General features: G+C 39.2%; 1 protein-coding gene and 1 long non-coding RNA gene across 7 annotated transcripts in view; one reads left to right on the top strand and one right to left on the bottom strand.

Annotated features, from left to right (window-relative positions):
• The window catches only part of stxbp5b (syntaxin binding protein 5b (tomosyn)), a 28,364-nt gene that overhangs the window by 2,749 nt on the left and 11,659 nt on the right, over window positions 1–13,956 (top strand). For all 6 annotated transcript variants that reach the window (XM_039603227.1, XM_031737125.2, XM_039603228.1 and 3 more), the window contains 13 exons: window positions 3,815–3,896; window positions 4,266–4,366; window positions 5,621–5,755; window positions 8,883–8,946; window positions 9,950–10,033; window positions 10,441–10,564; window positions 10,801–10,879; window positions 11,418–11,572; window positions 11,665–11,737; window positions 12,045–12,192; window positions 12,289–12,356; window positions 12,489–12,529; window positions 13,677–13,897. In XM_039603227.1, the coding sequence (XP_039459161.1) occupies window positions 3,815–3,896; window positions 4,266–4,366; window positions 5,621–5,755; window positions 8,883–8,946; window positions 9,950–10,033; window positions 10,441–10,564; window positions 10,801–10,879; window positions 11,418–11,572; window positions 11,665–11,737; window positions 12,045–12,192; window positions 12,289–12,356; window positions 12,489–12,529; window positions 13,677–13,897 (1,375 nt within the window). The remainder of the gene's footprint in view (window positions 1–3,814; window positions 3,897–4,265; window positions 4,367–5,620; window positions 5,756–8,882; window positions 8,947–9,949; window positions 10,034–10,440; window positions 10,565–10,800; window positions 10,880–11,417; window positions 11,573–11,664; window positions 11,738–12,044; window positions 12,193–12,288; window positions 12,357–12,488; window positions 12,530–13,676; window positions 13,898–13,956) is intronic.
• On the bottom strand, window positions 1,811–5,642 carry LOC120434821. Its single transcript, XR_005609382.1, has 3 exons — window positions 5,507–5,642; window positions 3,912–4,016; window positions 1,811–2,680 (listed from the first exon to the last, which is right to left on the bottom strand). It is a non-coding gene; the product is annotated as an uncharacterized LOC120434821 (long non-coding RNA).

Genomic DNA, 13,956 nt, shown 5'->3' with positions numbered 1-13,956 from the left:
GAGGGCATGCTGTTTTTTTTTTACAGGGCCACTCCCACAGAACATACACTGCTTCCATGTTGTCCTAATGTGCAAGGTGGAGCTGATGGGATTACTGTCATTCAGGCAATTGGTCCATTTATCAAAAGATGGGCTGTATCGATCCACCTCACTGCCCCTGGAGTTTGGAACTGCTGCCACAGCTCAGTAGACATAAGCTCAATGAGGTGTCTACAAGCAATAAATGTCTGCTTTTACAAGATCTGCCTCTACTACAGCGTTTTAATCAGTGTGTAACTCTAGACATTTCCCTGCTCTTTCCAGCGCTCTTTTGGCAATTATAAAACCATCATATCTTGTGTTTAAGCACATGCAGATAATTTTTGTGTGCGGTGACCGTACAAATTTTGAACTTTTTTTAAAAACTAGACATCACGGTTGATCCAATAGCTGAGTACTTGGGATATATTTTGTTTGGTTGCCGATGCTATAAGCATAAGAGTCCCTGGTTTGATACCAGCTTTTTCATTTGATGTGTGTCATTAGTGTAAAAGCACACATGTATAGACAAGCCAGCTCTCCTCTGACTGGCTGCACTTGGCAAACAGAATGTTTGAACAGCAGGTGGGTGGTTCTTCTGTGCTTCTAGACATGGATGACTTCCTTAGATGACCACATTAGGGATATACTCTCTCACTAACATTATACAGGGTGATGAGCAGGAAAAACCTAACATTTGGAGCATTACTTTAATTAGTGAACCGAATATAAATATATTAATTTGAATTTTTTGCAAAATCAGTTTTATAAGGTAAAGGCTGGTCTGATCGTGGTAGAAGTCGGAATTTGTTTTTGAAAGTTTTCAGAGCAGAAATATTGTACTTGCCTCACTACGCTGTAGTTCCTTCTTTTTTGGTATTAATATCTGCACTTGTAGAAAGACTACTAAAGACATTATCACTCTTCCATTGGTAAACTAGCATGAAAAAGCGAACTTCCTGTCATGCGTATCATCTGTTGACTTTGTGAGAAAACCTGCTGATGTTGAAATGCTGCGGTGAACCACAGTGGTTTACCGAACAGGGAAGTGTTGATGTTCATGGGGTATGACTGCAGTGTGTGATGTTTTTAAGGACATGGGGGATATCTTTCAGAAGGTTACAAGAGCAAATTATTTGGCGTCTGCTGTGATATGTCAAACTTTGTGACATTAGGACTAAAGTGTGTTTTCCTTTCATACATGGGTAAAAAAAAAAAAAATGCATCTGCAGGGTTTTCGTCAGAAAAGTTAACCCCAGTGGCTTTGAGTGAGACACCCATAGTTTTGTTTAAATTAATTTAATGTTTGGTGCAGTTAGCAGCAACAGTAGTCTAAAAAGACACATTAGCTACCTTAATGGGTGTAGCTTATGTATTTAAAACTATTTCTGTTTTTTAGGCCCAGTGAGGGGTCAGTTTAGGTCAAGAGTGGGCCTTTAATTTTCCCAAGGGGCCACAATTTGGGCCTAATTGGAACATCTACTCTTACCAGCAGCAGTTTATAAAGAGATAAAATTAATATTGAGCAGAATCGAGTTCAGCTCCACACCATTCCCAGTTTCTCATGTGGTCCCTTGGGAAGATGAATTTCCCACCCATGACTTGTGCTATCCTGTGATGTGCTTACGGCAGGGCTATTGATTTCATGATTGATTACCAGATAATGGTTTTCTAAATTCTTAAAATGTATTTGATTTAATAGTATGACTGGAAATCGTAGAGTGCAGGTCAATACAGTTGCTCAGAGAGTTGATCTATTGAGTAGGATGCACAAATAGAGAGTTCAAATATTACCAATATTTTCTCTATATTTGTGTTATTTTTGTGATTGATTTCCCCACTTTTGTGCCAAGGAAGCTGAAATCTTAATTACAAAATATAATGCTATTTAATAACGGATAAAGCATTTTATTTAATCAGACAAAGCTAATATCCAGTCAGTTCATCGTTGTTGTCTTGCAGTCCAAAAATACAGCACAAAAAGCATCAGGAACTCTTCACATCTCAAAAACTGGAACCTTGCAATCAACTAACTGATTACTCAACTTAAGAAGTTACTTAATTTAAGAGAAAAGCAAATCATATGAAAGTTATCATATGACCAACAGTATGAGACAGGAACTAGCATTTTGATCTGTTTTGTTTTGTTGTGTGACTCATCTTCCTGTGTCCACACTGCCAATGAAATTAAGAAATAAAGAGAAACATGTGTTGTTGTATAGATGGTCTATTACTATGTAGATTATACCTGTGGCCCCTAAGCTTTTGATCATGTAGTGCGGCAGGAAGTTAGAAAAGAATGCACTCGCTCCCCGCAGTGATAACATCTTGTTTTGAGGTTCGTGTTAGTAATTTCCTGCTAGCCTACAAAGTAGCTTTGCTCAGCAGTACCATTAACCTATATTGCAGCTGAATCAGTTTTCCAATACTTACAGCAAAGAGTTGATAATCACTGGAAAAACAACACATACTTCGTGTTCACTGTTGCCGGGTTGTTTAAATGACCCCCACAGGATTACAGAAATATGATGAAAACACTGTTAAATATTACCATTCTTGGTTTTTCAACTACCTCTCTGCTCTTATTCTCTTATTTATGCATCACCAGAGGGTATGCAATGGACTTAATAACTCTTCTTCCTCCTCCTCGTTCATTGTGGACCTGTGGAAACATGATAACCATTAATAATTTTGACAAATGTGGTACACAACCTGCAATGCCAGGAGCTAAAACTGGACACAAAGGTCGTGGGTGAATGTGAGTTCAGTGGCCCACAGCCTTCTACTGGCGCCAGCTAAAAAAGTCTTGACTCTAATAGTCTGAGTTTACCACTGTCATATAACGACCTGATGTCCACTGTTGAGCCCATCCTGAAACAGTGTCCTGCAACCCCACCTTAGTTTGTTTAGGGAACTGAGGGATTGTTTGATCACTGCTTGCTTGTTTAATCCTGTACAGAATCATACTATTTGAGCCTTAAAATGGATTTAGTCAACATAGCTGCCAGTCTTTGGAGCGTTTCTTTTACATGCTAACATTAATAGTATGAGAAACACTGCACCTTTTTTTTTGTCCTTGTGGTCTGTCTGTTCATAGACTGGCTGTATGATTAGTTCTCTTGTGGTTTCCTTCCCCTTTTATGCTTGCATGCACAACTCAGTGCACATATGTCTCTGAGAGTGCTTAGAGGCTAGCTGAAGGATTTCCCCCAGTTTTTCTTGTGATTATTCAGCTGCTTGTAAAAGTATTTTGGAGGTTTTTATCTGAGGCGTTACAGCCCCGATGCTTACGTGGCAATGCGTCTCACTTTTGCACTGTTCGTAATTTGTGATGCCCCGCGTCTTTTATTAGCTGAACGAGCAGCCTGATTGCTTCTGAATGGGCAAATTAAGCAGGCAGAGAATCTCTAAGTTAAACTTAACAGTCCAATAGAGAGAGGTGAGTGTGAAGTTAATCATGCTGCCGTCACACTGGCTGACGCATGTGAATATATGAGGGAGACAGGGCCCACTGATTTTATTTATAACTCATCAGTTTAGTGTGTTACATGCTTTTGCCTGTGCCTTTTTAGGAATGAAAGCAGAAAATGTCAACTTCCATTTAGTTCAGAAAAAACAAACAAAGAACTTAAGAACCTTTCATTAAAAAAGTTACAGAAGGCTGGAAATAGCAATTGTCACTTTCATATTTTTGTATTACATTATATTAGCAGCATTTTTAAAATGGGTTTTCCTCGATTTCTGCATGAACCTTCCTGGCACCTGTCCAGTTTTCTTTGACTGAGCAAACTTTTAGCTTTGGCCGTGCAGGGGTGGAGTGCTACTGTCAGCACGAGAGCAATGCTGCTGTCATCCAGCTCCAGTTCCTGATCAACGAGGTTTGTTGTCATTACCTGTTCCTTGTGTCCTTGTTTGATTTTCTCTCTCCTCCTCCTCCTCCTCACCTCCTCTTCGCTCCCAGCCTGTTCACTCCTCTCCTCACACACCCAGCCATGAATCTATTGATGAATGTGTTTTATACATTGATAAAAAGTAATGCTAGTGGTGTAACCTGTATTCAGTTCAGTTCAGTCAACTTTACTTGAATATTGTCACTTTGAGCTAATTTTACTTCAGCACACTTTGTATTGTAAAGTCTACAAGCTTTATATCACATGCTTGTGATACAGCCATATAAAGTGTCAATGCCAAGCCACATGATGTTTTCTCAACGCAAATAACTGCTCTGTTTATCACCGTCACCACAGGGGGCGCTGGTGAGTGCCTTAGCTGATGACAGCATCCACCTGTGGAACCTGAGGCAAAAAATCCCTGCTATCCTGCATTCGCTCAAGTTTAACAGGGAGAGGTACAGTAATGTGTTTGTTTGTCTGCTGCTGCATTTGCTGCAACACTGCATCTGATGTGAACAAAATTTGCCTTCACAGCTGCCCACATGCTGTGGGGCTGCACCAGCTGTTTTTTAGCCATTTCTTTTAGCCAAAAAGGAAAATGGTGTTGGAGCAGTTAGGGGTTGGTTTTAAAATCAGTGTTTTTGGGGGTTTTTGTATTAACAATGCATCAAATTACTACATTTTAGGAGGAATGTGGCGCCCACAGATTTTTATCACCCAGCTTTGCTATTTTTCTCAGCTCATTATTTGGATTTTTGGCCTGCAGATTTTTTTCCCTCTGTCTGTTCAGCCCCTCTTTCAAATGTAGCAGAAATTTTATGTTGGCCAGAAGGACATTATAATAATGCTACAGGAACACTGCAAACATAAGATGATCCCACCCAGGGGTGCGGCTATCTGCTGCTGACCCGGTGTTCACTGAGGTGTATAAGGGATCATTTGTGCCAAGAGCCAATCAGTATACTGAATAATGAGAGGCTGTGATGTGTTTTTATTGTTGTTGTATTGAAGTTTTATATGCGTGTATATATGAATGTGGGTTGATGTGAAGGGATTTGATTCATTTTGTTTATTGCTTAGTGAACTGAAGACAATTTTCCATTGATGTGGATAGTAAAGTTATTCTATTCTATAATCCAGTGAGACATATTTGCACTGAAATGGCAAGACAAAAATGAGCAGTGTACTGACTTAAATGACAGTATATTTTGACTGTGTGCTACTTCTCCTTTCAAGTTAACAGTTGCTACAGATATTTTGTAGCATCTTGGTGGTTTAAACCATCAGGTCTGTTAAAAGAAACACTTTCTGTTAAGTCAGTTTTTCCAAGTTCATTTAAAAATGACACCAGTTTTCCTCTGAAAAAAAAACACAATTAAGGTGTGAACAGATTAATAGCAAAAAGACAATAAAACATTTTTGCAGGTTCATTCTATTTCAGATAGTAAATGTTGTGTATGACTGCATTCTTCTTTCACCCAGTTGAGAATAGGCAACAGTATTTACTCTGCTGTTCCCCCCCCAACTGATCTATATATAGTCTGGCTTCATTAGTGTGACACAGTGCAAGGCCTTTGTAATTAAATCTTACTCACTTGCTTCTTCTTCCAGTTGGACCAGCGTGATTAGGGACAAGGGTAACCGTCTGATGCCAACTGAGTCATGAGATAATAAAAAGCCTGGTTGTGATGGATCTTGATCTCTTCCAGAATCACATACTGCCACCTGCCCTTCCAGAGCAAATGGCTGTACATCGGCACAGAAAGAGGAAACATCCACATTGTCAACGTGGAGTCCTTCACTCTCTCAGGCTACGTTATTATGTGGAACAAAGCCATCGAACTGTGAGTCTGTATTTCACAACTACACCCCTCCTCCCTTTACTCACTCACTATTTGCATATCTTCTCTGTGCAGTTGACACTCAACCAGGAAACTCAAAATTGCAAAGGAATGCGGCTGCCCGCACTTGCAGATACAGTTAGTCCTGTAAGCTGAGAATACTGTAGCTCTGATCGGTATGAGGGCGGTATGGAGGTGGTGATTGTGCCATGCCAGGACTTGCAGTTGAGACTTCTGGAGGTGTTTGCTGCCAGATTTAACAGAACATCTCTGATAGGAAGTGCCCACTTCATAACCCCAGTGACCCATCCTGTGTCACCCACTCCCTCGTGTAAACACCCAGTGTAAAGTTTGCAAGGAATATTACATCACATCCTGCATCTTCTGAGGGGTTTCCATGTAATGTCACATGCAGGTGTATGATCGTGGTGGATAAAATCACCATTAGTATCTTTTCTGGTTATGATAGCATTTTCATGTAGCAAATACAGGTTTTCCCCAGCACACGGGAATTTTTAAAATGATCATTTTTAAACAGCTTTGCTGAATGATGGATTATTTACTTGATACATAATTTAACAAGTGATAATAAACATAATTTCTGGTCAAACAGGGCAACACTGGCAGATTGAAGCCCTCTTCATACTTGCAATATCTAGCATTGGTGGCTTCATCTGTCTGATAAAGTTTAGGAATTCTGTCGTTTGGGTCATCCCTCCAGCATTCCCATTGCTACAGACTGAGCCATGATACTCAACTGTGCAACATTTAACAGTTCTTTAAAAGACATTAAGTCTGTGTCTTTCAATGCCACCTACACTATGTAGGTGAAAGTACCAGCCCACCTGCACATTATACCTACTGGAGCTGCTCAGCCATGAAAAACCATGCCATGAAGCTCCCAGCACACATGTTTAGTGCTGATGATAATGCAAGATGATGTTTGGAGCTCTGTGACTATTGACTCGGCAATCCATTGGACAATTTTACACTCTATGCGCCTCAACGTAACGCTGTTCTGTAACTTTGTGTGGTCTGCCTCTGCGTGGCTGAGTTGCTGTGGTTCCTAAAGGCTTCTAATTTGCAATAGCACTTAGAGTTGATTGTGGAATATCTAGGAGGGAAGTCATTTCACAAAGTTGTTGCAACAGTGGCACCTTATTATAGTACCACATTTGTATTCAGGGAGCTCTTTGGAATTAACCATTGTTTGACAAATATTTGTAAAGGCAGACTGTATGGCTAGGTGCTTGATTTTATACATCTGTGGCAGTAGGTCTGATTACACCTGAAATTAAAGATTAGGCAGTGACTTATTACTTTTGTTCATATAGTGTGTTATATAGGTTCTTTGATCATTTCAGGGACCTCATTCATGCACGCCTCAGTAAAATGTATGATGAAAGCAAATGATGAAATTATTGCTGTTGTGCTGTCTGACATTTCATGCATGTTAGAAACACGGAAGACAGACTTCTAGAAATGGCTGAAAGGAAAAAAATGAACTGTTAACCTGTTAACCTCAAAGCTCATTAGCAAGCAGTGTCATAAAACTGTTTTGAGTGCAGGAACATAAAGAAGTCGCTTTGAGGCTGTGAGATTAATTTGAGCAAAGTGAGACTAAATGCAGGTGCCAGAAGTTTTTTAAATGTAATGTTAATATACTGTTGATACTGTTAAAGTAACTGAATGTATTCCGAATTGGGTGGTTTTAAAAGTGATACCAAAATGTTACTGGTTACAATCTAGTAAGATTGCCCTCATGACTCACTGTGAAGTGATCAGAGTACACATTCATGCATGAACTCAGGTCATTCAGATTAACAGAAAGAAGTACATGTCTTAAAAGGACTCAGTTGTGGTTACATGTCTACCGCCCAACATTCCCACAAAAATTGCCCATTCTGAGCCCTTGATTGGGGCTTAAAAGGGGTAGTGAAATTACTATTTTTTTCTAAATGAAAACTTTAGTCAGTAGAAGTTTTTCCAAGCAATTTTTTTCCTTGTGCCCACCAGCGAGCTAAAAAAGTTATTTTAGAAAGTGACTGGCAGCTAAAATTGGCTGCATAAAGGTGTGCGTGTGTGTGTATGAGGCTGCTGGTGAAATCGGATAAATTGCTCTTTTAGATCCTGGAGTTGAAAGTGTCAGAGCAAAGTATACCGTCCTCTTAGATAAACGTGTCAGATACAGGAAGTGGAGATGGGGAAATGATTTAGCTTGTCTTGATTTTGAAGATGAAAAGAAATGATGTGGTGTGAAATCTAAAGCGAAATATTCAGTTATGTCTTTGTAGAACCTCTGATAGAATCGTCTTTTCCACGCTCTGCTTCATAGCTTGTTGCCTTTGGAAACTCGTGGACTCTCCTACAGTGGATAGAAACGCTGCATGGCGCTAATGATCATATCTGGTGTTATGCTGGAAATGAAACTCAGTTTTAACTAGTTCATTTAAGATGATGTTTACCGACGATTCCGTCAGTTAACAATCTAGGTTAAAATAATCTTTATTACAATAAAATCCGGTTCACAAACATGATAACTGGTTATTAAGCCTGATGTTTGTGTTGGGGGTGTATCACAATGTGGTGATTACCGGCTGGAGTTCATATTCTGCTCCATCCCTTCCTTTTATTCACTGCGACATCACTGACTGTATCGACTCATCAGCGGCAGCAATGAGATCATTAGCCGCTGGAGCCAGACCACACTCAGAGGCAGCAACACTTTCTTTAGGCCAGACCTTCACTTCCTCCATGCCCCTTGCTCTGTTGCCACGGTGATCCTGTCTTGAAACACTATAATCTCTCATAGACCCTCATGTGACCCTACTCTCCCTCTCCCTCGCTGTTTGTCTCTCTCATATGTCATGGCTATGTTTTTTGTTTTTTTTTCTCCCCTCTGGTGCGCTGATGCACATTTTCATCTTATTATCTTGTCCTTTCTTTCTTTGTGCAAGACCAAAGATTTGGGGCTTCCATTTTGGATGTCTTTCCTAATTGCCTCTATCTTACCGCCCTCTAAAAGCTCCACTGTATCACTATATTTATCAGATACATTTTACTCATCAGTGGCAAATATACCTTAATTGACTTGGACTGTCTCCCATTTCTTTCTTCTTTTCTCTGACAGATCCACCAAGACACACCCAGGGCCTGTTGTGCACATCAGTGATAACCCCATGGATGAGGGCAAGGTAACTGATAGCTGAACATTACATTGCCTATAGAGAAGATAAACAGTTGTACCCAAAGATGTAAAAATACATTTTCTGTTATTTGTCATCTGATGATGTTATGTGGAGAAGCGGAGCTGGCAATGATTTTTAGTTGGATCTCAGAGACTATTCAGTTATACAATGTAAAAGTTAATGTCTTTTAAAAGAAATATAGGCTTGCTTGCAATTCAAGAAAGTTAAAGTTCCACTAATTGATTAAGTGAACTAGAGATAATCAGTTAGATAAAGATGGATTGCAGGGGACATTCCTGCCTTGGATCATAGGTAATGATGTTTTACCTCAACCAGCAGTTACTGTTTTCCTAGAGCTAAAGATAGGACAGTCTGCAGTGATGGCGCAGAGTAAGCTACCACTGTGACTGTAAAAAAAAAAAAAAAAAAAAAAAAAAAAAAAATTAAACAGGCAGCGACAACAACAGCTAGGAGCATTTGGATTTACTATATTATTTTGCTGCTAATTGCTAGTTGACAGTTTGACACAGGGCTTCATGTTACTGCTATCACCAATTAGGCATTCGCTAAAATTTCAGTTTGTTGGTAGAGTAGTGCTTTTCTGGGACGCTGCAAATATTGCACTTTTGTTAAAAGAAGTAAATACACAGAGTATTATAGCTCATACCTATGAAGCATATGAATGGGATTTTTATTTCTGGAATCTCACTGTTATGAGTTATATATAACTAACTTATATAGCTTATATACAGTTATAAGCTACTGTATCGTTTACATGATTGCATAGTAAGTGAAAACTTAGTTGCTTCTTACAGTGTGTGTAAATGTCAGAATATTCACTGCAGCTTATGCCAGCTTAAGCAATGATCATAAAAGTCTACTAGGGAATGTAAAATAAATAACTGTCATACATTCGGAAAGTGGATTCATTATGAACCAATTTTGTGCAGAATGTAGTTTAACAGCAGTCAGCTGAGCCTTACTTGCTTTGCTTCTCTTGTTATTTCAGCTTCTGATTGGATTTGAGTCTGGGATAGTAGTGCTGTGGGATTTGAAGTCCAAAAAAGCTGACTACCGCTACAGTTATGATGAGGTAAGGCATTGTTTTCCTTTGTTCCAATTCTTGTGAGGAAACTAGCTTGTCTGGTATTCCTCACTGTTGTCTGAGAAACATGTTTGGTCTTGTTGGGTTTCTTTGTAAATCAGTTAACACATGAAAGAACTCTCCGAAGTTTTATAATGACAAATGAAATGGATGTTTAGGTTTCTTTCATTTTAAGAGAATGAAAAACAGCTCAAAATAACATTATCATGTATTCTTCTAGTTACTCATGAATCTTTTGAAGGAACCCAAACTATTGGTGGACAAGTATCACCTTTGTTGAGATAAACCCTGATTTCCCCAATGATGTAGAGTTACTTTGCTATTCTGAACTATCAAACATATGTTACTTGTACATATGTATCACACTCTATTAAACGGCTACCGTGGTTTCTCAGGCAATCCACTCAGTCGCCTGGCACCATGAGGGCAAACAGTTTGTTTGCAGCCACTCCGATGGCACTTTGACCACATGGAATGTACGAACCCCAGCCAAGCCCGTACAGATCATCACACCACATGGTAGGAGCTGTTGTATACACACAGTTTTATTGTTTATATTCACAGAGGCATGATTAATGGAAAAGCTATATATAGGCCTTTAAATATAGTGTAGGCCTGCATGTATAACAGATGGATGCCGACATGTCCATATGTACACGTATGCACCATATGAACTGTATTCCTGCAATGTAAAATATAATGAGTTTTTGTTTCGGGGCTTTGTTTTGTGTTTTTGGCATCTTGAAATCCAATAGGAAAGCAGCCTAAGGATGGAAAAAAGCCAGAACCATGCAAGCCTATCCTGAAAGTGGAATACAAAACAACAAGGGCTGGGTAAGTGTGATGGTAATTCCCACCCATCCTGTGTCTTAACGGACGCTAGTTTGAAACCATATCCTGTACTCAAAGTGTCCTTTCCTGTTATTCTGAATATGTAACAGGCTAGTCTTCTTGACAGCGTCCTTATGCTGATGAAAAGGCCCTGTCTAATAAGTAATTAGACAAGGCAACAGTCTCACGATACTTGTTAAATATAATGATTTTTGACACAGCTGGCAGTATCTGAAGAGATGCTGTTATGTCAAAGTCATTAACTAAATGGGCAACATTTCATTGAAAGCGATCTAATAATTTTTTCTCAGGCTTTTGAGGACGGGGATTAATATAGTTTTCATAATGATTAAAAAGTAGGCCCCTCCCAGCACAGGTTCTATCAAATGGGCCAAATAGTCTCCAGAGAAAACACAACAGTAAAATTTGGTGTCCCTCTTTACCCATAAACCGCTGAGTAGACCTGGTAGTTTTTCGTCTGCCACAACTAACTCAATTTTATTGAAGAAGCTATTAAAATATGCGTGTTTGTTAAACCTAGGGACCCATTCATGGTGCTGTCTGGAGGTCTGTCTTACGATACAGTGGGGAGGAGAGCCTGTCTGACTGTGATGCACGGAAAGAGCACTGCTGTTCTGGAGATGGACTACCCGATTGTGGATTTCCTAACGCTGTGTGAAACTCCATATCCAAATGGTGAGCTGTGACACTAGTCAGAACAGCATATGCAATTACCAACTGAAATGATGCCATTATCCATGTAAATTCTCTGCCGATTTGTTTTCTAGACTTTCAGGAGCCTTATGCTGTGGTCGTCCTTCTTGAGAAAGATTTAGTTGTAATAGACCTCGGACAGATTGGGTAAATATTCAACTTTCTAGCTCTGGTTGTATTAATAATTATGTTGCATCAAAAAAACATGGATATTTGACATTGTGTATCTAGATTCTACACCAAATATCCACATTGCCCACCCTAAAGTACGCTATATTAATACAGCGTATAAAACTTTATTAAAATTTCAGACTTCAGTGAATACAGTATACAAAATATAGCTGCGATAACAAATGTTAACAAAAGATGCTAGAAGTTTTGACATGCAGGTCAAAACATGTAGCATGATGCTTTATAATATTTAATGTAAACACGTGGCTGATTGTTGTGACAGGTATCCCATATTTGAAAGCCCTTATCCTCTGACTATCCACGAGTCACCGGTGACCTGCTGTGAGTATTTTGCTGACTGTCCTGCTGAACTTATTCCTGCACTTTACTCTGTCGGCTGTTGGCAAAAGAGGCAAGGTTACAGTAAGAAGGTAAATGACTCAGTTGTGTTGTCTATGTGATTTTTACATGAGCATTTGACTTCACCGCAGACAGAAGCTTCATTTTTGTTTATTTGTTTTTAACAGGAATGGCCCATTAGTGGGGGAAACTGGGGCCAAGGCACACTGAGTTACCCTGAGATCATAATCACAGGGTCTGTATTGATTGAATAAAGTAATAATATAATGATTCACGCTTACTTATTTTAAGATATGCACAGTTCTTTTTCAGTAATTCAAGTCTTATTGTTTTGTGTTTTTTTTCTGTCTGTCTCCTGCTATAATAGACATGCTGATGGGTCAATCAAATTTTGGGATGCTTCTGCACGTGAGTATTTTGTTGTTAAGAGCAGTATATTACTTACTAGAAAAAGTTCATGATGCATGTCTTTTGTTTGTTTGTTTGTTGCAACTCATAATAAGCTTTCTTTACTGTAAACCAAGCAGTGTCATCTGCATATGTGTACATATCAAGCACATTACCCTGTTTTTGTTTTGTCTTTTGGGTTTTTTTAATCTCATGCCTCACCATAAAGTTGCACTGTGGCAAGGCGTGAGATCTACTTCTACAGTATCGGTCAGAATTGAATCAAACTGATATGTGTGAGTGGTCACCTAATGAGTCTTCACCCAAATCTATTTGGCATTTTTCCATTTTCAGAGCATAAACCTTATACACGCTACTTACAGCTTCATGAAATTCTTTCTTCTGACCCACTCGGCAATATTCAGTTTAAACTGTCTTGCAAAGTCATTCACAAGATTAACAATCTTGATGCATTTTATATGCATGTATAATAAAGAAAGAACTAATGCGATAGCTTAAAATATTGTTTTACCAAACATGTTTCATACTGCTGGAATCCCATTAAATGGTGATAATCATGATCTTTTTCATCATAACAAAGTGCTTCTATTTGTTGATTCCCACATCAGGAAGATATGGTTGGGTCTCCTAACATATATATGTATGTTGTATGGCTACGACATACTGAAGTGTTCACATATTTTAATGCTTTCTACGGCCATAGTTACGGCTGACCCTGTAGTTATAATGCTACTGAACCCAGACACTTCTATTTGGTGTTGAACTACATTATTTTACCCTAGAAATTACTGTTTGCAAGCCGCCTTGACTTCTCAGTAGATTTTAATTCTCATTAGTTTGTGCAATATAGCACACCAATGACAAGAAAACTTATCACTTTCTTTCTGTACTTCACACATTACAATAACCTGTGAATTCTGATGGATTTCGAGCCGGATGAGCTGCTACGTCACTGATGTTCTGGGTTTCTTTGTTCACAAACTAATTCCCATCTCTAATTCTAGTTGCTTGGATTTTGAACGTAGTGCTCCTTGAAAGAACAATATTAATCACCACCACCTCGTTTCCTGTTGTAACCTGTGCTATCGAGAGTGCACTGATCGGAGGGAATCATCATGTCCATATTTTCCTTATTTTCCTTCCACAGTAATGCTTCAAGTGCTGTACAAGCTGAAGACTGCCAAGGTGTTTGAGAGGGCTCGTGGAAAGGAGGAGAAGCCAAACACGGATATAGTAGATGAGGACCCATTTGCCATCCAGACCTTGTCCTGGTGTCCCGAGAGCCGGATGCTTTGCGTGGCTGGTGTATCGGCTCATGTTATTGTCTATAGGTTCAGCAAACAAGAAATTACCACTGAAGTTGTTCAGGTAAATTGCTTGGGGCATAATAAACGGACAAAGTGAGTGGGTAAATTATTCCTAAGGTC

Source organism: Oreochromis aureus, linkage group 19, assembly GCF_013358895.1.
Source record: "Oreochromis aureus strain Israel breed Guangdong linkage group 19, ZZ_aureus, whole genome shotgun sequence".
NCBI lineage: Eukaryota > Metazoa > Chordata > Actinopteri > Cichliformes > Cichlidae > Oreochromis > Oreochromis aureus.
The sequence above is the reverse complement of the archived record's forward strand: the minus strand, read 5'-3'. Positions and strand labels throughout refer to the sequence as shown.